This window comes from Sparus aurata, chromosome 2 (assembly GCF_900880675.1).
Source record: "Sparus aurata chromosome 2, fSpaAur1.1, whole genome shotgun sequence".
NCBI classification, from domain to species: Eukaryota; Metazoa; Chordata; class Actinopteri; order Spariformes; family Sparidae; genus Sparus; species Sparus aurata.
In genome coordinates, this window is record NC_044188.1 from 33,931,901 (window position 1) to 33,959,804 (window position 27,904).

General features: G+C 38.5%; 1 protein-coding gene across 1 annotated transcript; it reads left to right on the forward strand.

The window, feature by feature from the left end:
- Positions 1-796: 796 nt before the first annotated feature.
- On the forward strand, positions 797-27,826 carry LOC115596915 (Na(+)/H(+) exchange regulatory cofactor NHE-RF3-like). The gene is made up of 11 exons (XM_030442391.1): positions 797-981; positions 6,713-6,740; positions 7,827-7,888; positions 7,996-8,207; positions 8,818-8,889; positions 13,525-13,657; positions 16,274-16,410; positions 16,501-16,708; positions 20,281-20,477; positions 20,574-20,738; positions 25,558-27,826. Exons 1-11 carry the CDS (start codon positions 966-968, stop codon positions 25,588-25,590), a joined length of 1,263 nt encoding a protein of 420 aa, XP_030298251.1. The 5' UTR covers positions 797-965; the 3' UTR covers positions 25,591-27,826.
- The last annotated feature ends 78 nt before the right edge of the window (positions 27,827-27,904 follow it).

The following is a 27,904-nucleotide window of genomic DNA, read 5'->3' on the forward strand; positions in this document are numbered from 1 at the left end:
TTCTAGTTTTAATAGTGTTTAAATCCATGTGACTAGGAGATCAGAACCAAAACAAACAATTGTTTCAAAGAATGTATCATTAACCCATTTTGAAAAGCCTACTATAGGCAATATATATAAATACCTAGTATGTCAGGGCACTGTGGGTTTCAGCAACATTTGAGAGGGATAGGTCATTTTAAAAAAGAACTGTTCGAGAAAGAACAATTTAGTTTTACAACTTACATTTAGATAGGCCTTCAACAATTGTCCATAGTGTGGAGTTAAATGCATGTATCATTTTTCAGTTCCTCATAATCAGTCAATATGTGCTCAGTTTATGTATGAACAGATAAACAGTTGTTTTTATCATTACCATACTGTTTGTGTTATGCAAATGCAAATTCATGCAATCTACAAGGCATTACTAGAGCCACATTTTTGATGTAGCCCTAATTAATTTTTTTAATATAATTTCAAATAGACATACACACACAAGCTAGTATTTTTAGTCTCTTCTTAGATGAAAATGTATTATGTGCCTTCAAAATACGATATTGTGGTGCTGTCTGCTGTATGTAAAGTCCTAGAGCGAAAGAAAGGATCTGATTGGCTAACACTGGACTCACCCAAGCCCCACCTGTAGTTATTTGTGTGTCAATATCTTTAAAAAATTGCAATGTAACTCTTCTTGTAGGTGGTTTGACGCATGTTGGCATAGGTCTGATTTCAGATGTGTTGGCAGCAGCTGACAAATGTACCAATACTTTAGAAGCGTCATTGTTACAATGCTGTCTGTTCCATCACAATGTGCCACACTCTGCACAGAGCCTCTCTCCAACAGTGAGTAAATGTTTAACCCATGAGACTGTGGAGAAAGGAGTCTCCATCTCACCTGCTGAAGGGACGCTTTTATTGTCTATGTGTGCAGTGAACCTTGTCCGTCTACAGCTTGAGCTAGTAAAGGCACACACACTCACGACTCCATGAGGGCCTCCACAGGTAGGCTCTTTCTCTTTCTGCTTCACAAAGGACATGATTTGGCTATGTAGATGTCAAGTTGACAGAACTCACTTGTGGTAAAACACTTTTACCTGTGTGTTGTATTTGAATGTAAAGCCTTTTTGTCCATTTGTTCTGTGGATGGTTTTGGTAACTGATATGTTGTTGTATGCGTTACTTTGAACTGAACACCACACAAGGACTCCGGTTGTTTTCTTCCTGGTTAAACATTGCCCATCCACAGTCCTTGGGCCAAATGTATAAACAATAATTAAAAAAAAACATGCGTATATACTTTTCAACACATAGACTGGTATTCATACAAGAAGAATGAATGTGTATACTTCAGACCAGACAAGCACACAGGTGATATGATAAGGTGGTAAGGTATATACCATGAGAGGTACAGCATTAGAGTAAAACCCTTTTTCGAGGTTGTTTCCCAGTTTGATTGTTTGATTGATTGTTTGATTGTGATATTACTTTTCAGTCTACACAGCATTCAGTGAAGTGCTGACAGAAGCCCTTAACAGCTATGGGTCACACATATTATTGGTTATCTTGAGATCACAAGTTATTTTTGTCATTATCACGAGATGACAAATGTTGTTTTCCCAAAATAACAAGATGATTAAGCATAGAAAATGACTTCATAGAATTCATAAGGGTGGAACATCACATTCACACACACTACTCTGTGTGGGTTTGAGAGTTTCAAAGCAAACAACTAAGTTTTTATGAAATCTTTTTTTACCTTGATTAATTGTTATAAGGATATTAACACGTGTAAGCAGCTCAAAATGCTTTAGAGACGAGGCAGATAAAACAATAATCTTGCATACATTGATCAACTCAGAGCAGATGTGTTGCTGTCCAGCATAACTTATTGTTGGCCTTTGGAAAAGAAAATGGTATGCCTAATAAAATATAAAAAATGAACACTACTCCATCCAAACCAGTTCCTACACTGTCAAGCAGCCATGTATTTATGCTGGCATGACACTGCTAATCTCCTAAACCTTAGGCTTTAAGAAACAAGAGGGAACAACGTTTTGCTTCTTCATGGCAGATGGCTAATTAGTCTCATTATTTTGGGATAACAAAGCTTGGGAAAGCAGCAGTTTCTATCTCATGATAATGACATAAATAGTTTGTGATCTCAAGAAATCAAATATTATTTCACTCGTTATCATGGGAAAAGGAAGAAATTATATGTTTGACCCATAACCATTTAGGGCTTCTGGAAAAAGGCCAATCAAAAGCCCATATCAATCAGTGAATTTTGTCATTCTTTTTATATAACCTGCACTGGAGCCATTCATTCCCTGTTAATGTTTTCATTAGATTGAGCACTTTGTAAAGTCTGTTTCAATATGATCTTTATAAATTAGTCAGAGATATTAATATTATGATGTTTGATGTTGATGGCGGAGATATTACCATGATGATGGTAGTGAAAAATGAAGTGTGCTGTCACTATAAATAGCCACAGCTGTGCTTAACGGTCGCAAGTAATGACAGCTGTTGGAAAATTGATCAGTTGAACTGATCCTGTCTTCGTCAGTGCTTTATGTGGAAAAAACTAATAAGTGTTAAAAAAAAGATGATAGTTAAATATATATAGTGTTAACATACTGTCACTTTGAGTATGTGAGTGTACATTTTTGGCTGTGTGTGTGTGTGTGTGTGTGTGTGTGTGTGTGTGTGTAGTTGCGTGTGTGTGTGTGTGTGTGTGTGTTACGGCCTCCTTTGACAATTTAAACACTGCGGCTCAAAAGGGTTGGAGGAAGTAACATATTGAAAGATGCCACACAGAATGTCAATGATTCAGCAAGCTTTATTGTATACTTGTCAAAAGAAAACCCAAGGACAAACAAAGGAGGGCAGGAGACTCCGGCAAATTTGAACAAAAAATGGGAAGATGCGGGACCAGCCGCGCAGTGAGCCGTCGTTCCTGCACCTCCCCCTAAACTACCTAAAGGACAGCTAGACCTAAAACAAAAGAAACGAATAACTGAGATACTGGTGATCTCCAGCCCAAAAAGGAATATAACAAAGACGACCAACACCCCAGCACCTTAAGCGTACGTAACAGTGTGTGTGTGTGTGTGTGTGTGTGTGTGTGTGTCACTGTTTGTATTAACTGGCTCATTGATAAATCTGTCTCTCTCTCTGTGTGTTGGCCCAATTGCTCTCGCTTGCCAGGGTAATGTTAACCAAGCTGGTCCTGGTAATGGACAGAGTTGATTTAATAGTGATTTCAGCTGAGGCTCACCTTACCTTATCATGCTTCTCCTTAAAAATATAATATATATTTGTTCTCTCAGTTTCATGGGATTTAATGCAGCAGTTGGTTGGTGTTCCTGTCATTTAAATGCCCATGGAGCAAAAGGTTTTTGTTCGATTGCCTCCAGAGAGAACCACTGTAGCGTCCAGCACAAGTTTTCTCACAAGTTGATTTGCGGAAGGGAGGGCGAGTTGAAGACAATGTTTTTGGAATCTTTTGAGCTCCTCCCCACTCTGTCAGTTGGGTCTTTCACTTGCTGTCAACATTCCACCCCATACATACCAATGCACGAATCAATGGAGTTTCTATGAGAATGTATGAAGGGGGGAGAAGAGTTGGAAAATGAGTGGGTATGAAGGGTTTTCTAATAGACTTGATTATAATTGTGATACGGCACACAAGTAAAATATTTCCAAAAATGTTAATGGGATTTGAAAGATGAATACAACCTTGAATGTAGACAAATTGTGGAATATTTCAAAGTTTGAATGGAGTTTGTATCTGGAAGCGCGAAACACTAGATGAGCTTTGAAAATGCTTGAAAATAAGGAATTTTCTGAACATTCCATCATTAGCTTGAATCTGACAAAAATGGCTCAAAAACATTTAATATCTCTGAAATTATGAATGATATCAATGAGAAAAATAAAAGCAGTCGATTCCTAATTGAGAAGAGCACCGTAGGAATGAAGGCTACGGATGGGGTGTTGCGGTGGAGCTGGTTGGCGAGGTAGTTGGGGGCCTGGTTGTGGAGAGCTTTGTGAGTGAGGAGGAGAATTTTTAATGAGTTTATTTAAGAATTTTAGAATATGTGAGGTAGAGGATGCTGTTGCAATAATCAATTCTGGATTTCTGCAGAGAAGGAGAGTGATGGGTGGAGACGGGCTATGTTTTTGAGGTGGAAGAAGGCAGTTCTGGTGATTTGATTAATACCTTGTTGAAAGGAGAGGTTGTTGTCAAAGATGAATCCTAGGTTGCGACTGTGTGGTAAGGCAGAAGTTGCAAGTGGTTTTGTTGAGGGATTTTGGGTCGATGATGACCATGTCCGATTTGTCGCAGTTCAGTTGGAGAAAGTTAGATTGCATCCAGGATTTTTTTTCAGTGAGGCAGTTGGTGAGTGTGGAGTTGGTGATGATGCATGTAGAGGATGAAGATTAGTAGTAGTATTATTAGTAGACATCATAGTACTACTAGTAGTAGTAGTAGTAGTAGTTGTTAGTAGTAGTAGCTGAAAAAATGTAGAAAGGCTTAAAAAGTTGAACATTATATGCTAAAGCAGTAGCAACACCAAAGTTGCCATTGAATGGGGGACCTTTTAATTACATAGAATAACACCTCCCAAACTGCAAGTTTTAAAAAACTGTAATGGTTATGGCCAAAGTATTTTTATGTGTATATGTGTGTATATATATAGATATTTATACATTGAGTAACAGGAGACATTGCTTAACTCTGTGATGTCTTTTTTATTTATTTATTCTTATTTAGAGTAAAAAATTAGGGAGTTAGAGCGAGGACAAAACAGGTACCCTCTGCTCTCCTCCAGAAATGTAGGCTCAGAATTAACATTGCGGCTTATGGGGGAGTTGCTGGAGTGCTTGTCGCTCTAGGGCTTCTACATCCAAAACTGTACGTCCTACATCTGAAATAAGACCATCAGCTGAATGCCAGCAAGATTTCCTACATGTTCATGTATATGATTATGTGAAGTGAAAGCTAGGATCTAAATCAAGATGAAGAGATGTTATCTCAAGTTTCTCCAGCTGCTCTCCACTCTAGCGATGATGTCACACACTCTAGCTCATGCAATACACACCCATTATGCCTACAGCATTAAAGCTGACTAGAAAAAATAACATTGGGGCTTCAACTTAAAAAATACCCACAAGAATGAATAGGCAATATTTTGCAGAAAAAGCTAAAAGGCAGAAGCAGACATGTCCTGAATAAGCTGAGCATTTTGATGGTTAAATAGTTTCTGTAGCTCAAAATGTGTTGGAGGATAAGCTGGATGAAAAAGCCATACTAAAGAATAATAATAATAATACTAAAATCCAGTAGGAATGTGAATAAGTGTTGGTGCCATCAGCCCAATTGATGGGCACTGAAAGGAGATGGGCATCACTTTGGCGCGCCTCGCAGAGTTTCCACCTCACTGACTGAAGAGAAGAGGGAAGAGAAGAGTAGCAGAAAGTTGTGGGAAGTGTTGAAGTTGCAGTACTGGCCCGCTCAAAGAACTGGTCTTCTTCACTGTTCTGCTCATTGACAGGTCTAGTTGGGGGTGGTGCACACAAGCATCAATGTACAGTACATACTGATGATTAAGCTTGTTTCTACATCCATTTATGGATAATTCTGGGACTGGAAATGAAGCTTGTGCTCATATACCCCTTTCTCACAATGATTACAGTTTATAGAACAGAATCAACATCATAACGTTACGAAAAAGAAGTTAATTCAAGTGTGCTACTTTTAAACCGGAAATAAAAGAGTATTCTTTCAGCGTCAGTTACTTACATTTACTTGGTTTATACTGACAAATATAGAAAAAAGTATATTTGGCTTAAACTTGTAGCCTATTCATTAAACTTTTGATCAAGAAATACTTAAGAAAAGTACAAGTATTCTTCCTTATACAGAAAGTTTCTAACCCGATCCACTGTATTGTGCGTTTGTTGGGTTTGTTTTGAACTGGGATGTCCATTTGAGTTTTCGTTGTTATGATCCAATAATTAGGGATCAGTACAATATTTCTTTGAACATTTGAATGTAATAATAACAGTGATAATAATAATAACAGTATTAATAATAATACACTAAACGTATATAGCTCTTTCGAGATACTCAAAGATGCTCCGCAAAGGAAACAACAAGACAAAGTAGTATGTCATATGTATTTTCTGTCATGTGTGGTGCACTGTTAACTGAGTTAACTTGAAGTCTACTTAAATTACAGAGAAAGAGAGGGTGACACCCTGGCACTTAATATTTAATAAGCCAGTTTTGTGGTTTGTTTTGTGATTAATATTTAAAAAAGGAAAAACCTCCACTGTCATCTGAATTCCGCCCTTATGTCACCCTACACAAAATGGTATGTTTTCTTTACACAGAGTCTTTCCGTAATTGTTGAAATGGTGAATGAACTACTTTGAGTATGACTTTGGGCTGCTGACACTGGGAACTGCCAGAAGCAGCAGCCACTTTGTCGACAATGAGACAAGGTGCTGATGTAATAACAGGATCTATACTTTTAGTCAGGTGACAGTACTCATTGTTATTATTATTATTATTATTATTATTATTATTATTATTATTATTATTATTATTGGTTATAAACCCTTTTTGAGCTTACATAATACACGTTATGGTGGTAGAACAATACTACAGCTGTCTGTGGCTGCAAGAAGGAACAACTATCTCATTGTGTCACTGTTACTCCCACAGGCTGTCAGGATGCAATGGAATTTCCACGGTGAGTTCAGCCTCAGACACAACATGTTTGGTCGAACAAATGATAAAAATGAATGGATAAATATGTATTTTCTCACTTTCATCTGATGTTTAGCTTTTCAACAGGGGTCCACGACCCCAAGTGGGCCCTCAGAGTAACCAAGGGGGACCTCCATATATTGTTTCATAAGAATTTTAATTTTTTGCAAACGTATACATTACCATGAAGCCAACATATTATTAGCAAAGATGAATTACTACACAACATTGATCCCATTGTGAGATGGTCCCACACACTTTCACAAGATTCCATTGCAACTACTCTCTACCAAAGACATAGTCCCTATGAAACCTGTTGACAGTGTGTTATATTCATTGCCATGATGTACTGAACTTTGATAACACTGAAGCAGATAAAAGTTGAACTGTGAGCTCAGATATGCAGGACTCCATATCTGTTGACAGGTGTTTATCTTAACAATGTTTTTCAACATGCTTTATAAATGAAGTTATTTTTACCAGTTGCATCAGCATCAGCTGATAATATTTTTGCCTTGTGAGTCTGTGTGTGTGTCATCATGACAAAATGTGGTCCCTGTGACACCAATTGTAGCAGGATCTGTCACAAAAGCAGCTCTGACTCTTTATGTGTGCGTCTGTCGATAGACAGATTTTGTCAGCTTGAGAGCACCATAACCATAAAAGATACAGTCATGAAACTACACAGGTGTGTAGTTCAGATAAGAATGAAGGCCAATATCATCAGTGTCCCTATGTTGTGATAGTCATGAATATATCAAACTGATGCATATTCTTTACTCAGGATTATTGTTCAAGTTTTTGGAAGATCATACAATGAAATTATTGTTAACAACTGATGGTCTGTTGATTAAATGAATACTAATAATAAGATATCCAAAGTATCCCACAACATGTGGGCAGCAGTGAGGTGTGAGGTGTAGAATTAAATCTAACTTCCAAAACACTGATTGGGTCTTTTAAAAAGTTTTTTTAAAAACATTTTGAGTACTACTTTTTAAATGAATTTTATGTTTGTTTGTTTGTTTTTTCACACATATTGACCATTTTCTATTTCTCCCTACATCAGTTTCACTTTCAATCCAAAGGAAGGGATTGATAATCCAGCTCTGGTCATCAGCGATGATCCTGGTGAGGTTTCATACTCTTCCCTTTACATGCACAAACTTTCAAAACTCCTCTTCTAAAATAATTTCCCTGTGTCCCCACACATGATTTTTACTTAATCATGTGTGCAGAACCTGATCCGAGCGTGGTGCCCAGACTGTACCAGTTGAAGTGTTTGGAGGGACAGAGCTTTGGCTTCCACCTGGGGATGGACCGGAGCAGCTGCGGTTTAGAGATAAGAGATGTGGATCCATGGAGTCCTGCAGGGCACAGCGGCCTCAGGCAGGGAGACAGAGTACTGGAAATCAATGAGAAATATGTGTATAACATGGACTTAAACAGGGTTAGTGTCTTCCAGAATTCCAATCTACCTATCTGAGTAATATATCACACTACTGGAGCCATTTCTATGAGTTTACTGTATATGTTCATGTCTGAATATCAAATACATTTACTATGCACAGAACACATTATTTCGTTGCCCAAATGGAATCACTCTTTGTGTGTGAACAATTACTCACGAAATATAATTTGTGTGCCTTGAGGAAAAATATTTTTCCATGTTCAAAAATGCCACATCACGCTCACTGTAACTCCATACTGTTTCTTCTCGTTTGCTTTGTTCTTAAGAGGTTCAGAGGGTTCAAAAGCTCAATGCAAATGTTATGTGTGATTAGCTGGACGATGACAGAGACAGAAACCATGTGACCCTTCAGCTTCTTTAAGCACCACTAGTCATTTCTTCATCACCACTTTCACTTCTAGTTCAATTGAATATAAACAGAGTGAACTGATCTCAAGGTTTTTTCCTGAAAGTTATCTTATAAGCCTGAGTTCTTGTAATTTGGGATGGTCCTACATATTAAAGTAACAGGGTCTAAGGAGCATAAGTGATTAAAATTAGTAAGGTATGTTAACAGAATCATTTGTGTGTTTGTATAATTACCTGACAGGTGGTGAGGAAGATCCAGTCATGCGGCTTACACCTGTTTGTCCTGGTGTTGAGGAGAGAAGAGTATGAACAGGTACTGCAGGATAAGTCTGACTTACAAGGGGCAGACTGTCATTGAATGCCAATTGCAGGCACATTCCCTCGTCCTTCTGCTATCTGCACATTACTGTTTTGGAATCCTCATTGCTACTTGAAACAACAACCTCTGAGCTAGCAACCTACGGCAAGTTACTCTTAACCTAACCAGGGGTCTCATTATAAAACTTAAAACAATATACAAATGACGGAATAAACATATGGCAATATGCTTAATTATAAAACCTGGTGTACAGCTGCGTGTGTACTTTCCATATAAACTTGTGAATGTGCACACACAGATCAGCCTAATTTTCTGTCGTCTACTGTCATGCACAGTAATTAGCTTGCAGAGCAATTGTTGAGAAAGCACTTATCAATTCATTCATGGTGTCCTCCAGCAGTCCGAGGACAGTGAAAGTCTGTGCATGCAGCATAACGTGTGTCACCACAGTATTTATGTTTACAGCAATTAGACTGATGCCAAAATGACCACAACAATAAGTGGTATGAGGGATTTTAGATGTGAAATGATGTAAGATATTGTGGGATAGTTCTCACAAGCACAAATAACATTGCCTGTTATGTGAAGCATTGTTATTATGATCATGATAATTGGCTATAATTCAACACCTCACCATCTGCGTTACCAGCTTCCCCATCTACATAAACAGACTCTTCATTATCACTCGTTCCACAGTCAACATGAAACATTTTCTAAGTTACATATTAATTTGTATATCTTCTCCCAATCCAAGAAAAGGAAATCTAAGGAAACCTATACCTGACAAACCAAATTCTTTCTGGAGATTCTCATATGATTTCTAAGTTTCCCCATGAAAAAGCTGATCCGGAATGGCTGTTATATCAAATGATCTGGATATAGAGTTAGTAAGTTTTTTCCAATTATTTTGGCATGGTTGCCCTTCCAGGGAACTTTTAGGACATTAATTTAGTTCTGTACTAACCCTATTTTACTTCTTGAGTCTAACTCCAGGCTTTTTGTCTTGCCATATGAATCCTGTTATCAATTTGACAAGAGCATTTATTAATGCCATAGGGACCCTTACTGGCAAGCATTGAAATAAAAACAGTAGCCTGGGGAAAACATTCATTTGGATGGCTTCAGTGCCGCCAATAAGTGATAAAGGGGTATCTCCCATCTGAGCATATAAGCCTTTATCTCTTTCATTAACTTTCCATAATAGACTTCAAATAATTTGGATGTGGAGGAACCAATGATAACACCTTGGTAGCTGAGGCCTTCCCTAGATCAATCAAACTAGTGCCCAGACCTGGCCGCTAACTAACAAACGTTACATATGCATGAAATGGAGCTTTGGCATAACCAGCTCCTATACGTCAGCCTGGCTCTTAGCTGCTAACTCATGTTCACTTTCAGCTGTTCGAGAAGTTTTGTTAAGTGACTACTGGTGACAACCCAATGTTTTTTAGTTTTGCTGATCCATGCTTAAAGCTTTTAATTGATTACATACTGGGGGACTTTTATTGTGAAGGATTTATAGGAAATGTGTTTATCACCAAACTTGCAGAGCTTTGTTAATGTCAATTTGTCAAAATTGCTGCAAACTGGTAGAGATTTTTCAGCCACTTCTTTGACCACAACTTAACATAAGCGTGTCAACGGTTAGCCCTGTTGTCATAGAAAAAAAAATTCATGTTCCCTGAATAAACAAACGAACAAATGCTCTCAACTAAGGTACTCAAAAAGGTGCAGAGTTACTGAATGAAGAATAAATCAGGAATGACTTGATAGTTAATGAATCATCAATAAGTAATTCCTGAACTGTGATTCAGGTTCCTGATTGAGTATCAATCACCCATTGCTTTGCACAAACTAGTGATGACTCATTACTAATTACTGAATCATTAGTTACCCTTTATATGAACCTTCAAGTCAAGTAAGATAGCATACTGAAGAGTTACCCAATAGGCTCAGTAAATACTAATTATGTTATTGTTACTCTTTTTTCCTGGGAGTTCACAATTAGTTCTTTAATAACAGATAACAGACTGTCTCCTTCCTCCTCTAGGGGGTCTGTGCTGTCTGTCCCGGTCCCCAGAACAAATGATGTCACACAACTTAACTCCTTTTTGTACCAAAATATACATGTAACAAAATAGGCTACTGTAATATATATATATATATATACTGTGTCAACAGTGTGCAATTACACACTGTTGACATTTCATGTGGATTTTCAATAGGTCTATAACTTTTATAAATCCCAAATGAATTTGGAAATGTAAACACACACTGTTATATGCTGAGGAAACTAATAAAGATGTAATAAGCCATCATCATACCAAATAAGGCAAATGGGAAATATGTCAGTATTCATTAGATAGTAAACAAAGGCAGTTATAGTAGTATAGTACACTAATAAAACATAAAATCCATAATTTGTATCAAATTAGGCAAAACCTAAGGGCCTAACAAATAGGAAATAAGATGTTCCCTGCTTTAGAGTACAATTTTCTTCTAATGTGTAACTAATTAACCTTAAAGAATGTCTAGCTCTGTTTCCATTCTCATAATGTTTTTGACCCAAAAAAAATCTACTCTTCAGCTTTATTTGTCAAAATGTCTTTTTAATTCATATCATATCTGAAGTTCCTTCAGGAGTTGATTATTTGAGTTGCTATTTTTATTTTTACTATCCAAGTATAATTGTGTCTTGTGTCTTTTTCGATCCTTTTACCCATTATTACTGCTTTGGGCCCATCCTATAGGGAATAATTGTTGTTTCCTGAGTCATTTAATGGTGTTTGCTCGAAGAGGCCAAAAAAATGTTTGCTCTCTAATACTTAAAAAAAAATGTTATTCCTAAATCCAGGTTGAAGATTATGGGTGCATGATCACTGATCGTTATTGGGTCTGCTGCTTCAGACATAAAAACATATGATTTTAAATTATATACTAATATATATTGAAAATTCTTGTGCTAATTAAAGATGCAAAACTATGGGCTTTAAAGGTTTTAAAGATCGGTTCTCCCTACATATAACTCTATTAAAATATGTATTTTTCTAGGTGTTTAAACATGCTGGTCAACCATCAAGTATATAGATGGTAGGCCTAGTATTTCTGTTTATCTAGATGTCCCCTCACCCCAAACGTGAAATATCTGCCCCTGTCAGCACGTTAGTAGCATTGAAGCTACTTAAGCTGCATGTTGTCAGCACACAGAGCTCGACATGGTATAGTTGCAGAGAAAAGAGAGCAGATCTGAGGCTTTCGCATGAGTGCAATGGGAGCTGTTGGATGGCCTGTGAAGACTGTCGTGTTGATTGAAATAGAGTATCTCTTTAATCAGACCTGAGAAGGATCACTGAAATGCAATCACGTCGTGAGTCACTGTTGATTACTGGTACTTCAGAAAAATAACAAAGTAAAAACAGATTTGCTTATTGTTATTATTATTATTATTGTAATAATAATAATACCAATAATAGTAGTAGTAGTAGTAGTAATAGAAATAGAAGTCAAGCAGGGGCACCACTATCCAGGTGTTGTTAATGTGGATGTGTGGAGAGGTGGTGTGGTGTAGGTGTTGGTGGAGCAAAACAACATTTTAAAAAAAAACAATAAAAGGTGCAGGTGATGGGAGAAAAGCATGAGTGCCCCATCCAAGTAAAAGGCCAGATATTCATATTCCCTAGAGCACTGAGAGCAGGTTCTCCAGATCTGTGCAGGCCCTAACTAAGCCTTCTCTTAAACATAGAGAGTGTGTCTGCTTCCCAAACTGACACTGGAAGATGGTTTGAGCGGGGTTATATGGTACTGTTAGGTCTTTAAAATATGCAAGTGCCCAGCCTTTCAGGGCTTTGAATGTGAGGAGAAGGATTTTAAATTAAATTCTGCATTTTACAGGAAGCCAGTGCTGAGAAATATGTTCTCTAATATGAGTTCTTGTCAGTACACGTGGTGCAGCATTCTGGATCAGCTGGAGAGTCTTAAGAGACTTATTGGCCGAACCTGATAAAAGGGAAATACAGTAATTCAGCCTTGAGGTAACAAAAGCAGGGTATGTGCCAGTGGAATGACATTAATATATTGTTTTGATATGCCATACGGCAGCAGCAGCGAAATACATCTCAGAATCTATATAAGGTATGACACTATAAAGAGGAAGGTTTTACAAAGGTCTGATATTTTTTCATCTGAACTCAATGAGTTGATGACTAGGGAAAGACTAATTATCAGCCAGGCTGATTATCAGGGCATTCAGCATTATCAACGTTGCCGATAAAGATAAATAAAATTTAAACTTTGGCTCTGATGCATCGTCTCTATGTCTATAGTCCCCACTCTGAGGTTTGAAAAAGACACTGTCAATCCCGATAAGTGACCTTGGCAAAGTCAGCATATCTCCTCCCACATTCCATCAATGATAAACTCTATTGAGTCCAAGGAACAGGCAATACATGTGTGAGTGGATCATGGCTGCACACAGGTTGCACATCTTTGTTGTGTCCTATATTTTATTAAAACTGATTGGCAAGTCTAACATAAAACTTCAGTATGACTAATGTGAGTTATTTTATAGGAATTTGTTTATGGGATTCATTCTTCCATTTGCTGTATCCAGCTGATGTCATTCTTCTCCAGGCAGTGTCTTTAGGTTTGGACATGCAGACACTGGCCAAAGCCTCCAAAGGGGACAGCTGGTCTAGACCCAGACTGTGTCACATCAGCCGACATCCAGATCATGGCCTGGGAATGACCATCATCTCAGTTCCAGGTACCCACACATGGCTTTCATTGTTTGACAGAGTGTTAATTATTCATTTCCAGCTCTGACAATGCAGGCACAAAGCCTGTAGGCTTTAACAATATTTCACAAGAATGCCAAATAGTTAAAATGTAAGCAGATGTTGTGATGATCCGCAAACCCTTAATGATGCACCCATTTATTTTTAAAGTTCCCCCTGCTCTACAGAAATACGGTCTTTCAGAGTATCTTGAGGCAGGTTTTGTCTTAATACCATGCTCATTTAGCAGCTGGAATACGGACTTTCTCATTCCTTACTGGAAAACAAAAGTAGTTCCCTTCCCCAAGATAGTTATGTTTTTGACTTAATCTGTTGGTTGGTTGGTTGGTTGGTCAAGAGGATCACACAAAAACTACAGAACAGATTTCCACAAAACGTGGATGGAAGATGTGTCTAAGCCATAGACAGACCTCAATCACATTTTGTGCAGATCTGGATAAAGGGACAGATCCATGAAGCCTCACTCAAGAGAGTGCATACCTTTGCCAATACCTTCAGATCACAATCAAATCAAATTTGTTTTATTTACATAGCCCAAAATCACAATCACCTCGCCTCGATGGGCTTTACAATCTGTACAGTGAACGACATCCTCTGTCCTGAGACCCCTGATTTGAGAGAGGGAAAACTTCAAATACTGATGGAAAAAGAAACTTTTAATAGGGAAGAAAAAGAAGATGGAAGAAACCTCAGGACGAGCCACAGAGGAGGATCCTCTCCAAGGACACACATGTTATAGATGTCAACAAAATCACAGTTTACACGTTACGTAAACAGAATATCTGATACAAATTATAATATATGTAAAGTGTGTGGATCCAGGAGACAACTGAGCAGAACGAGGCATCGCCAAGTGGTGCCAGAGCCACACAACATCCTCTCAACCGTAGTGACCTGGAAGAGGGCAGGACACACAAGATAGTTAGTAATAGACAGAGAGATCAGAGTGAAGAGGCATCAAACTTTACAGAAATACAGATATAAGGAGCAAGTGAAACAGACGAGAGAATGATCCAGTGGCAGCAGGAGCCCAGGAGAGTTAGATGGTCTCAGCCCATGGTCCATCAGATAGGAGCCTGAATGAAAAGAGTGGGGGAGGAGGAGGAGGAGGAGGAGGAAGGTGGACAGATTGAGAGAGCAACACAGCTTGCAGCTTCTGGAGACAGAAAACAGAAACAAAAGTTAGAGAAATGCGTTATTAATCAGAATAAACATTTCTCAGCGGTAGGACAATGTAAAATCTAATATTATAGGTAAGTAATTGAGACTGAGAGCGACCCACTGAAGAAGCTAGCAATCAAGATCAAGGACTAATTAAAGGCTAAGTCAAAGAAGTGAGTTTTGAGTTTAGATTTGAAGGCGTCAATAGAGCCAGATTGCCTGATGTCAGCTGAGAGGTTATTCCAGAGGAAGGGGGCATGATAGGAAAAATACCTGCTGGAATATATGGTGTAATGAGATCTGACATGTACGACTGGGCAAGGCTGTGTACAGTTGTGTATGTCATCAGCAGCACCTTAAAGTCTGATCTAATAATATGTATTGGGGGCCACTGCAGTGAGGCTAGGATTGGTGTAATATGATCAAATGTTCTTGTACATGTTAAGACTCTTGCTGCAGCATTCTGAACTATCTGAAGAGTGGTAGTGCTCTCACACAGACGACCTGAAATTAAGGCATTGCAATAATCCAGCCTAAGTATCTTTGTACTCACTTATAGAATCTATACATCTAAATGGTATATGGACGGTATTTATATAGTGCTAGTCCAATTGAAAACTTACAGTGTTTTGGAAAACACATCAGCATTTACCCATTCACATACATTACTGCACTGGTGGCAGAGGCTTCTATGTAAGCTGTCCCCTGCTCTTAAGAAGCACAAATCATTAACATACCCTCACACACCATAAATAACGTTTTTTTGTCAAGATCCATGTTTTATTCCCAACAAAAATTTTGAAAAATCCTGTTATTGAATGTGAAAAAAAAAAAAAAAAATCTGGATCCGTTCCTTTATCCAGATTCATGTCAAAAGACCTCCAGTCACATTATGTGGAAATCCATTCTGTAGGTTTTGTGTAATTCTGCTGACAACAAACCGACCAACTGAAAAACAAACAGGCACAGGTGAAAACATCACCTCCTTGGTGGATGTATTTAACAAGATACAACATGTTGGTCTGTGAGCTTTCGAGGTGTTGGAGGGTGTTCTTTTAACCCTTGGTTGAGCCAGGCTAGCTGTTCCCCCTGCTTCCAGTCTTAATGCAAAGTCAACTTACCATACTTAACAGATTGACATTCATCCTCGTATCTTACTGTCAGAAAGAAAACAGAAGTAGCTCCCAAAACACTGAACTTTTCCTAAAGGAACCTTGTAGAATGGAATCTCTGGATGCTTTGTTTCACCCATGAAGAGACATTTTGTTTCTACTAAATCATATCAGTAGGCTGCCTAATCATTTATTAACAGAAGAGAATGGTGATCTCTGTAAACTCTGTCGTTCATCTTGTTACAAAGTACAATTTTATATTACAGCATACTGATGATTATGACAATGATTATAATACTGATGTATCAACAGGTCAGAAGGGCCAGTACGTCGTGAGCATAGCTACTAACAGTCCAGCAGAGAAAGCCGGCGTCCGTACTGGAGACAAACTGATCTGGATCAATGGAGTCATGGTGTCGACGCTCACACACTCCATTCTCAGTAAAACTGTATGAATCTTATCTCTTTAGTCAGATCTATTTTGTGTGGTCTGTCAGACTAAACATGTGCGTGACTCCTGCAGTTTATTTGATTGTCAGGTGAAGAAGGATGGGGGCTCGGTGACCGTGCTTGTCATTGACAGTGAGAGTGAGTTTTGCTATGTCAGGAGGAAGATGCCCATCCTGCCTGTTTTGGCAGAATGTTGCAGCCTGCCACACTCTGCCAAGACCATGCATCTGGTTAAAGGAAGTGATGGATACGGCTTCCTGCTGAGACAAGAGAGGCTGGCAGGCACTCGACAGATAGGTGAGAGATACACTGATGGACACATGACAACAACCACAACCAAACGCACATATATACTCGCCTCATAGAGCCAGCTCACCACTTTATGAGCACAAATGGGAAGTGTATACCAGACATACCTCAACAAATGTTAAGAATGGCAAGTAGAGGCAAATCAAGTTTTTTGACGCTTTGGTGCAATCATAAATGGCACCATTATCATGAATTCATCACATAAATCTTTAATCCGCAGTGATATCTAAAATTATTAAATGTCTGACATGAAATCATGTATTTGTCTTGTAGAGATTTATTAGCCCTCATAAAGCTGTTTTCTGTCCTATTTAGCTCTATGCTAGACTCAAGTGCATGTAAAAGTGGTAATCAAAATGTACAATAGAGAAAATATGTCAACACCTTTGAAGTGAATTTCTACATTTAGTTGTTCCTGCTCATCGAGATAGTGCTATGAGGAAAAATTGAATAGAAATATAAGCCTCCCTTGTAGGTGCTGCTCTCTCCGGGCACACAATGTTTCCACCTAGTGACTTCTGTATTTTTTAAAGAGGTCATGCTTTTTGCTTTTTCTAATGATCTATAAAAAATATATACACTCCAGTCAGTCAGCAGACAGTCGCATCTATGCCTTGTGCCCCTGCTGAGTTGTAATTGAGTCTGATTGGTAAGTACCCTCGCAGGGGTTTTCTATATAATAATTTAGTCCAGGACACAAACTTATGGCCAAATCTGAACTTCCGTAAGACTACAAATAAGTATGTCCATTCAACCCAGTCAAATGCCTTTTCAGCGCCCAAACTGAGGATGGCAAGATCTTTTTTAGGAAGCCTGGGAGAGTACAAGCTGTTTAAAAAGACATCTCAAATTGTGGGATGAGTCTGTCTCTGTGTTTAATAATGATATTGGCCAATATGAGCCCACTGATATATTCACAATACTTACAGTCAGGGATAAGTTGAGGGTTAAATCTCCAGTTTCTCAGAGTTGACGCATTTTCACAAAGCTTCACTGAGAAAGAAACAGGACTATGATCAGAGATGATGATGTTGTGATATTTAGCATTATAAGGAGAATGCCTTTTGTTTGCCATCGTCTAAAAAATGATCAATCCTGGTATAGACATTATGTACTTGAGAATGAAAGAAAGCAGAAAGTGAGATTATTTTGGAGTCAGCCAGTCCTCCCTCACACGTCTCCAGTTAGTCCAGAACGCTGCTGCTCGCCTCCTAACTGGAGCACGTAAGAGGGAGCACATTACTCCCATTCTGGCCTCCCTCCACTGGCTGCCTGTGCATTTTAGAGTTCATTTTAAGATTCTTTTATTTGTTTTTAAATCTTTAAATGGTCTCGCCCCGCCTTACCTCTCTGAGCTGCTCCATCACTACGCTCCTGCCCGGTGCCTCAGGTCAGCTGACCAGCTGCTCCTGGAGGTACCGAGGTCTAAGCGGAAGCTCAGAGGGGAAAGAGCCTTTTCTATCGCCGGTCCCAAACTTTGGAACGCCCTCCCGCTCCATGTCAGACAAGCCCCCTCACTGTCCATTTTTAAAACGTATCTTAAAACCCATTTTTATTCCTTGGCCTTCAACCCAGCTTGAGACTCTGCTGTTGTTTAGTGTTTTAATGTCTTATTGTTTTTATTGTTTTTATTGTTTTAACATTTTTATTATTTTATTGTTTTTTTTTTTTATTTTTTATTTATTTATTTTTTTATTTATTTTATTCTATTTGTTGTTTCCTATGTTTTATGTACAGCACTTTGTCCCAGCTGCGGCTGCTTAAAGCGCTTTATAAATAAAGTTGAGTTGAGTTGAGTTGAGAGATCCCCCCTCGTTACTTTCTGTGTTGTGCTGGTCATTATTCAGGCTGATAACAAATCACTGTTCTTGGCCTCCTCCTTTTATTAGATATACATAACTGTGAGCTGAGTGCCACTCCATCCACCCCTGCTTCTTCCCACCCCCCTCCCACACCCAATACACATACACATACACATACACAATTTAAACAAAACATTGTCAATTTGCCAATACACGAAGTGTAACCTCTCTAACAAGAGAATGGACTCAGACTCTAGCAACCGACTGCGTGAAGTGCATCCAACTAGTAGCTACGCAGTTATAAAACTTATAAAACACAAATCTCGACTTCAAAATATGGATTGAGCATTTTCCATTAAGGGGACTAAAAAGGGGATTCAACTCCAAAGCTTTGTAGTTCTTATAAAGATAAACATAAAATAATAGGGCCTATTCTCTTTCGGCCAATTAAACAGGTAGGCCTTCTGTTCTTCAGCATTAATCAGAAACATGTCAGAAGTGTACTGTCGTAATTGTACAATAAATTCTCAAATATATTCCTATTCTTTTAGGAAAACATGTAGGCCAGCCTAGTAAATACTGACATTCATATTGCCACATTGCATCTGTAGGCTATATGGCATATTATACAGAGTATGTGGCATTGAAAAGGAAGAATGAATAATTATAAGACCTTTCTAAACAGGTATTGCAATGCAGCAGGCTAACCAATACGGGGGAAGACAGGATGAGAGGCTGTTGTTTCCCTCTGTGAGGTAACTGATTTTGGTCAAAATCCCTCTATGTGTGTTACCTTCAACCTCCTTCATGTATGAACTTTCTTAATGAAGTGAGTATCTCTGTGTCACATGAGGCGCCGCATCGCCCTGTGGAGGAAGAGAGATGAGTCATTCTTATCCAGCTTGGTTTAGGTCCGCTGGCTAATGTCGGGTCACTCCACATACAAGGGATTAGCTGTAGGTGCAAAACAACACACAATACTAAAATAATTTTAAAGATATGCTAAAAATATAAATAGAGATAATGAAATAAAAAAATATACAATAACACATTAAACAATACAACAAAAATATAGAAACAAACCAATAACACACCAATGGAGCTCTTTCTTAAGTCTGAAATCATCTCCACTGTTTTTAGAGCTCTAAGTTGTTCCTTGCTGCACCAAGTCACCAGATAGTCACTCTCCCACCTGTAGGCTGACTCATCCTTATCTGAGACAGGACAAATCCTGGTGGTGTCGTCTGTGGACTTCAGGAGACTGACACACTGATGGCAGGAGATGCAGCTGTTGGTATAGAGGGAGAACAGCGGAGGAGAAAGAACACAGCCTTGGGGGGATCTGTGGCTGATGGGCTGTAGGTCAGAGACATGTTTCTCCAGCCTCAAATGCTGCCTGCTGTCAGACAGGAAGTCTGTGATCCACTAGTTTTGGCAGGTGTATTGGGGGTGAAAGTATTGAATGTGGCCCTGATTGTTAAAACCTCAAAAACACCTACCTCTTTTGCTGAACCAAAGTGTTGGACCAACAGATGGATTGCTAGACCGATCATCATACTCTGCTACCAGAATTAAACCTTAAACCAATGGCGGTTCCCATAGCGAGTTGTATCTCAGTCTATAAGATTCGAGCCTTAATTCATGTCAAAGCAATAAGCACACAGCATCTTATCATGTTCTAAGTGCTGTTTGAAAGACCTAGCAACTACAGGACCTATGTTGGTGTGTCTCTCTGAACTTCTTTCCTGTGTGACCCAGTTCATGTGCTGAGGGAGGTGGATGTGGGCAGTCCAGCTGAGGGGGCAGGGATGGAGGATGGAGACCTGCTACTAGCTGTCAATGGTGAACCTGTCGAGACTGTGGAACATGATGACATTGTCAAAAAGATTAGACAGAGTGGTGATAAAGTCACCCTAACCTCTATATCTATACCAGGAAGAGACTTTTACAGAAAGGTACGTGCAGTCACCTCAGTGTGCTGACAGTTTGATTCAGTACACAGATAATGTGTCTGGACTAACCTTTAACTGCTTTCTGTTGTTTTCCTGCAGTTAGGCATTTCTCCCCTGTTGTTCCATGATGAATGGATATTCCAGGATGGCACACAGCAAATCATCTCCTGCTGCACTAAGAACCTGAATGAAACTCCTCTGAGAAATGTTGGGGAGACAGAGGAAGCTGCCTCTGGTTTACACTCAGGAACTTTAACATCACAGGTGTGATCATACTATTTGTTACATCCTCTATACTGTGATCCCTGCTGGAATACTGTGTCCCAGCAAGGGCAAAGCAATTTCTATTGATTGCCAAATAAGATGTCCACAGTCAGTGGATCACTGAAATGGACGATGACTTAGTTTTGTTCAGGCTCTGAAGCTTGAAACAAAGCCAGCTATCTATAGAAAATTGTATGTAATGATATAATATGGTAGATGGCTTATGCTGCATTCCAGACAACTTGGAGCTCAAAAATGTTGGACTTACAGCTAGAAAAGGCACAGTGGAATGCCATGCCAAGTCTGAATTCCTACTAGTAAACTCAGTCCAACCACTTTAACCAAGTGTAAGCACCTAGCCTCAATGTTATAAACACAAAGTCCATCTGCTCTCATCCCGCTGTAGTTCTCAGAACGCGGCCCAGCTTGATGCGAAATGTGGTGATGGAGACAGCTTTCTCTGGATTAGCATGGTTCTTATCTTGACACTCCCTCTCTGGGGTGGTCTAGGCAGTCAGGATGGTCAAAAAACACTGTGGGCCATGATGGTCTAAAAATGTCAGACGTATTGGTTGTTTAGTTGCAACTAAATCTTGACTAAGAGAATAGATCATAGATCATCATTGTCTTGTTTCAAAATGATGTGTGCCTGTTAGTGCCTTCTTAACTATCTATTGTCTTTGCCGTCTGATTGACGTTGCTGCTGGAAGATGTGCTCGCTTTCGTGCACACGCATATGAACGTGTCTATACATGCAAAGCAGTTGTCTTTTCTGAGCTGCAGTTCATACAGTAAACCATGTTTCCCGTTAGCATATAGCAAACATAGCCTGAGAAATAAGGTAAGTTGTATTTCAGTCACAAATCTGTCAGACACAAAGTCACAGAACAATGGAGCGGCTGGTAAATGAAACATAAATAACATGCTGACATGCCAGCTATAGAGAGATGGACAGCTAATACATCAGCTTATTGGTACAGGTATTTGAAACCACATGCACATACATCAGTAATTATACACTTGAACCCTACTAAACCAACACAAACTCAAACAGGGTACAACCCCTACAAGGTTTGAGTAATGAATACAATGAAATTAAAATAATGATCAAATTGATTACACAAATTGATCAGAATTAAGTTCATTAATGCTTGCCTTTGATTTGACTGATTGATTTTTATGGATTTCTGTGTAAACACCAAAACATATATTTTTGTATAATATAATAAATGATCAAACTTGGGGTGCCGTTTAGTTGGTAGAGCGTGCGCCCCATGTGCCGAGGCTCTGCAGCGGACCTGGGTTCGACTCCCGGCCCGGGTCCCTTTACTGCGTGTCACTCCCCCTCTCTCTCCCCTGTTTCCTGTCACATCTTCAGCTGTACTTTCCATAAAGCCAAAAAAAAAAATAATCAAACTTATATCCTCAGAATACTCAGGGACATCTGTATGCACATTCTCACTGGACATTGGACCGAATGCAAGAATAACTTCATATTCTTCTATTCACTAAATTAAACAAATATGTTGTAATTCATTCACTTCAGCCAGATGAATGTTTCCTGTTCATGATGGGGTGTGCATCTGTGAGATATCATCATGAGCATAATAAGGCCTGCAAAAGTAAGCCAGTAAGTCTGCCCTGTTATGCTTGTTTGTGGGAAAGATTCATTTACAAAATGTAACAAAAGTGTAAAGCATTATCATACTACAGAGCTTCAAGTCCTGAGGCTTCAAGACCCAGAACTATTAATTCAACTGAAACATAGATTTTTACAGCTGTCAGCAACGTACTGTGACTGACATGAAAATGGAATGATTTGGCATGATATGTCAAAGACATCTTTCAAAAGCAAGCCTACAGCAGGTTATGGACACTGTCAGGTGTTATAATAGTGAATGATTCTGGACAGATAGATACCTGCAGAAAGAGGTTTGCACTTGCTATGCTGAAATATGCCAATAAAAACATAGAATCTTGGGCACCATTTAGCTCAGTTGGTAGAGTACAGAGGCGTTGTCCTCGCTGCAGCAGCCCCTGGGGCCCTTTGCTGCATGTCACCCCCCTCTCTCTCTCATCCTGTTTCCTGTCATATCTCCATCCGTCTCTGTCTCTATCAATAACAGCCTAAAAATATGTATTTTATTTGATTGCCTGTTGCTATCACTTCCAGTAGAGTCAGAGAGTGAGAAAGGAAGATGCAAAACGAGACTAGGTGTAATGTAAAGACAACTTTAAAACATTACCATAAACATTTGTAACTGAGTCACATCAGATAGATTCTCATCAGCAATGGTGCTTGTTTAAGGGTGTGTTCACTATAGGTGTGAGTCTCCACTCGCCTCATGATTCAGTTTGATTACGATTCATCTGTCAATGATTTGAATGCCCGAGGATTCTTGATGCACTGTGATGCACCTCCCTGTATTGCATTTTCTATTTTTTGTATTTCTGCACATGGCTACTTTTTCATCATTTAAATGTCCTTTTTTTATTAAGAAAGTCCTTGATAACAGTATATAATATAAAAGCTGCCTATTTTCAATACCAATGTGTGAGATCCACCATTGCATATAAACATAAAAGAAACAAACATAAATAAATCCTCAGATTACATGTGCCGGAATGTACAAAAAAATGTTATTTTCACACAGCAGCTCTAAGACTTATCGGTGCCTGATAACGCAACTGATCCTCAGCAGCGGTCCAGGTTCAAATCCAGCCTGTGATCCTTTGCTGCATGTGTTGCCCCCTCGTTCCTGTCATTCTTTAATCATCCTGTCAAATAAAGGCTAAGAAGAAAAAAAAACACTTATGGTATTACAAGGCAGGTATTACAAATATGACTTTGCCATCCAGCTCTAAGGGAGGCATCAGCAGCAAAGTTAGCAGCACTTCCTCAATACTGGGCTGATAGATGTTTTTTTTTTATGGCAGAAGAAATTTTCTTCAGGTGAGAGGCACAATCTACACACAGTCTTGTTCAGTTCATGCTTCCCAGTAAGTTCATAAAATCAAACCTGTGCCCCAAGTTGATTGCTTTCCAAATACTCTGTGTATCTAATACTTATACTGCCTCTAAAAGCCAAACTGAAGTTGTTGAGGACATTGTTCTCAGATTAGATGAGCCTATGAAAATAGTTTTATTTTCTTGGTGCTTCTGGAGCAGAATAGGTTATTTAAGCCTTGGAAAAACACAGTTATGACAATCACTTTAGACGCAATATTATGTATTGCATGCCTGAAATGAGCAAGAACCAGCATGATTACTTTTAAAAATTCAGTTTGTTGTTGGAAAATTCACTTTCGCTGTCAATTCAGTGAAGGACTTTTCTCATTAGTGTTACATGATCTTCCAGCATTAATAACAATCAAATTAAAAATCAAATTCAGAACCTGAGAGTGAGTCACCGAGCTGGGCCTTTAAGAGTGCAGTGGGTTGGAGCTACCTCTACCCCCTGCAGGCCCCACAGGCCTGACCCTGAGTCTGTAACTTCAAATTTGTTGGCATAAGGAAAATTATGTTTTATTGGAATGGATTGGAAATAGAGCACCAATAAAGGGGCACACTGACAGGTCATCTCTCACAAGTACAGTGCAAATACACCACAATACATGACAGGCTGTGCAAGCCAATACTCACTCAAGGCTTCTCACATACATAATTTCTCCTCTCACACACCTACATGTGTTTTATCTCTGGTATATAGTATGTGTATGTATTTTTAAAATTCATGCACTCACTTTCATGTACTTATTAATATTATGTACATATGTATATGTACATATTTTGAAGTTTATACATGAGTAGGAATATGTGCACGGGAGAGGAGAACTGTATATAACTGTATATTAGGCCTAGTCCACACATACATGGGAATTCTAGGAAACAGGGTTTTAAGACAAAAACAATGTCCAGGTGAGCATATAAGCATTGGTTTAGAAATACTCTCCCACCACACAGCTGAAAATGCATATAACATATTCAGTCACACTGGGCATGTGCGTGCCAGTGTTAACAGGAGAAAGATGGTAAATCAGTCTCCTGGATAATGCTGTTTGTACTAAAAAAAAATAAAAAATTCTTCTTTTCCATCATTGTATTATTAATCTGTTTGTCTTTCTAAATATAGGCAATATAACATCCATTCTGTCAATATTTCTCTGCCAATACTGCAACATACACTGATTAAACCCATCGGGAAACGAACATTAGTGCCTGCATTGTCGTTTATAAACATTTCTGTTTCTGTCTGCCCTGACATAAACACTGAAAATTGAGTTTCTTAATAGCTTCACCCTGGAAGCAGTTTTACCAAAGGGTCCATTTTCAGTTTCCCAAAACACTATTCATGTGTGTATGGGTGACCAAAGCACATAGACTTTTTAATTTAAATTGCGTGTACATGGGGACAGGGCCCAAGTGTCACAAAAGCCTCGTTTCCACTGAACAGTCCACTTTTGTTCCATTCGTTACACTTGAAGGTTAGCAATCTGTCCTGTATATGTTGTCAGTCAGTAATGTACAGTAAAGGTCATAGTGTGTCAGTTAATAAATATAGCACTCTATTACGAGTAAAGACCAGTCTCCCTTGTAGTTTTCTACTGGCAAAATTAAAGCGGTTATCCCAAAGCCGGCTGGCAACAACCCCACCAACATTTTACTGTACTGTTGGGTTATGTTGGGTTCAAAGGGTATCTTCCTGAAAGTACTTCAGTGGAACTGCAGCTCAAACAATTCTGGTGTGCATGGCCCTCATTAAAGGAGCACATGGTTTTTATGACTGAATAACCAATTCACCTTGTTTTGTGATTTCAGCTGCCAGTGAGAACCTGTGAGGCTTTCTTGTGATTGAATGAACAGAACATGAATGACCATGAGAAGACAGGGGAACAATCGGGGAGCTCAGGTTAAAAAAAACAAAACAAAAAAAACATAATGATTTCACAGCTAGCTGAGGTGAGACACTTGGAGAAGTTGTATTATTCTCTGCCCATTGCTTATTTTTTCAGTCTTAAAACCACCGCTGTGTAACTGTCTTCTTGGAACAGGCATGTTTTGCCACCCGCAGTCTTTCAAGTCTATGACTAGATCACATGACCTGCCTTTATATCCTTGTGATCTCCAACTGTACAATCTGGAATCATTTTTTGTCATTTATAAACAATCATATTTTGTGTGAAAATCTTCATCTACTGTATGATGTCAGCTGTGAAATATCTTCATCATAGCTCCATATATATTCCATACCAACTCACCTAGGGCCTCCCACTTCACGTCATGGATTTTCTAGAAAAGAATTCATGTCAATTTTTTATGCAGGAACAATTCACTTCAAGGTGTGACACAATAACATTAATACCACACAGAGTCACAGTTTGGTTAAGAGAAAGTGAAAAGTAGAGAAGATGTGAATTTCTGGAATGACAGATTCTTCATTCTGGCGAAAAAAGGACTTCCTGTTCTTAATCTGATTACTGTAACCATTTAGCAACAAACATTTAAATAAAAAAAAAAATGCCATGTTTCATTATGGTCGCTTGGATGTTCAGAAATAAATTCAACCCAATCCGGTGAAGAATTAATAATTTATAAAATATATAGAGTACATCAATAGGATGTTTCAAGGTCCCATGAATTTAATAGAAGTTTATATATGAATTTCTTCAATAAAATCCATGATGTGAACTGGAAAAAGTTCTGGATTCTAAGTGAGCTGGCATGGCATGACCTCTAATAAGGCAACTTTAAGTACTTGTTCATTATGGTCTCTATGTAATATGATACACTGTCATGTGTACACACTGTGTCTGGATGTATTCATTATTCATTTATATTAAATATTATTGTGACTCGTTTCAGCATGTGCATTTCTGTTGTGTCCAGCAACAGTGTATGGTTTGTGTTTGTGTCTTTTTAATTTATACTACGGTGGACAGGATCGATGGACTACCATTATTCAATAGTGTAAATGTGAGTTATACAAGAAGTACTGTATTGTCTTTTGCTGTGTGAGGTTATCTTTTGTTTTTGAATTCCAAGAGAGAAGTACAAACAACAAGATTTGGCATTCTTTAAATGTCACATTTAATGTTTTCACCATTATTTTCCAAGTGGAACCTTTTGGGTAGACCTCACACTGTCCAAAATGACAACTGTCGACTGGATACCTAGTCCTTAATTTTGATTTGCAGTGCTGGAACGCAGAGTTTAATAGATACATCTATGTAGTGTATATACTGCAAGTTTTATTCAAATTACAATGCATCTGATTAAAACATCAAATATACAAACATTGTTTAGAACAGCAAACTATATGAATTCCAAATAGTTCTGTAGTTGCTGAGTTGTGGTTAGTCTTTTACATAAATGTTAGTTACTACTCTACAATTTTGCAAAGTGATCATCATTTGATCCAAGTACTTCATTCCAACACAAAATAAAACAGATAGGAAACTATACTACTATATCTACAGAAAGAGTTTATACTGGCAATGGGGTGGGAGAGTGACGGCTTATACAACTGCTGGCTGTTCATTCCTGAGAAAACTCCTAATCAATTTCCAATAGACACCCACAGCATGTCGCTCTTCAATTATCGCTTTTTTAAATTTTCCTTGTTTAATGGTTAAGTGATAATGTCATAAATAACACACATTGTTGGTGTGCAGTTACTTTTCATAATAGGTTGAATTGGATTATTCCTTGTTAAACTATGGCCCATGACAGAAATCAAATTAAGGGCTACCCATGTAATCATAGAACTGGAGTTACTTCAAGTTGATTATATACTTTGGGCAATATTCCAATGCTGAGAGGGGTCAATACAGTGAAACCTATACACCAAATACAAAAAAAAGAAACACAAAACACAACAAATAAATAAAACAAAGGAACATTTAAAAAAGAAATTCACCAGTTTCACCCAAAATTCCCCAGAAGGAAACAGAAGCAAATGCGGAAATGCAAATTCTGTTGTTGTCTACGATCAAAGAGAGAACATCAGACATTTCCAGGGGACACTACATACTGCACTACAACACAGCAGTTATTAGTAAAGGGCCTGTATTCACATTCTAGCAGAAAAAAAAACACTATGCTTGATGCAAGATTGAATTTAAAGGCTAGATTAATTTTTCAGTTTGGTCTCAGTGTGATCGTGATT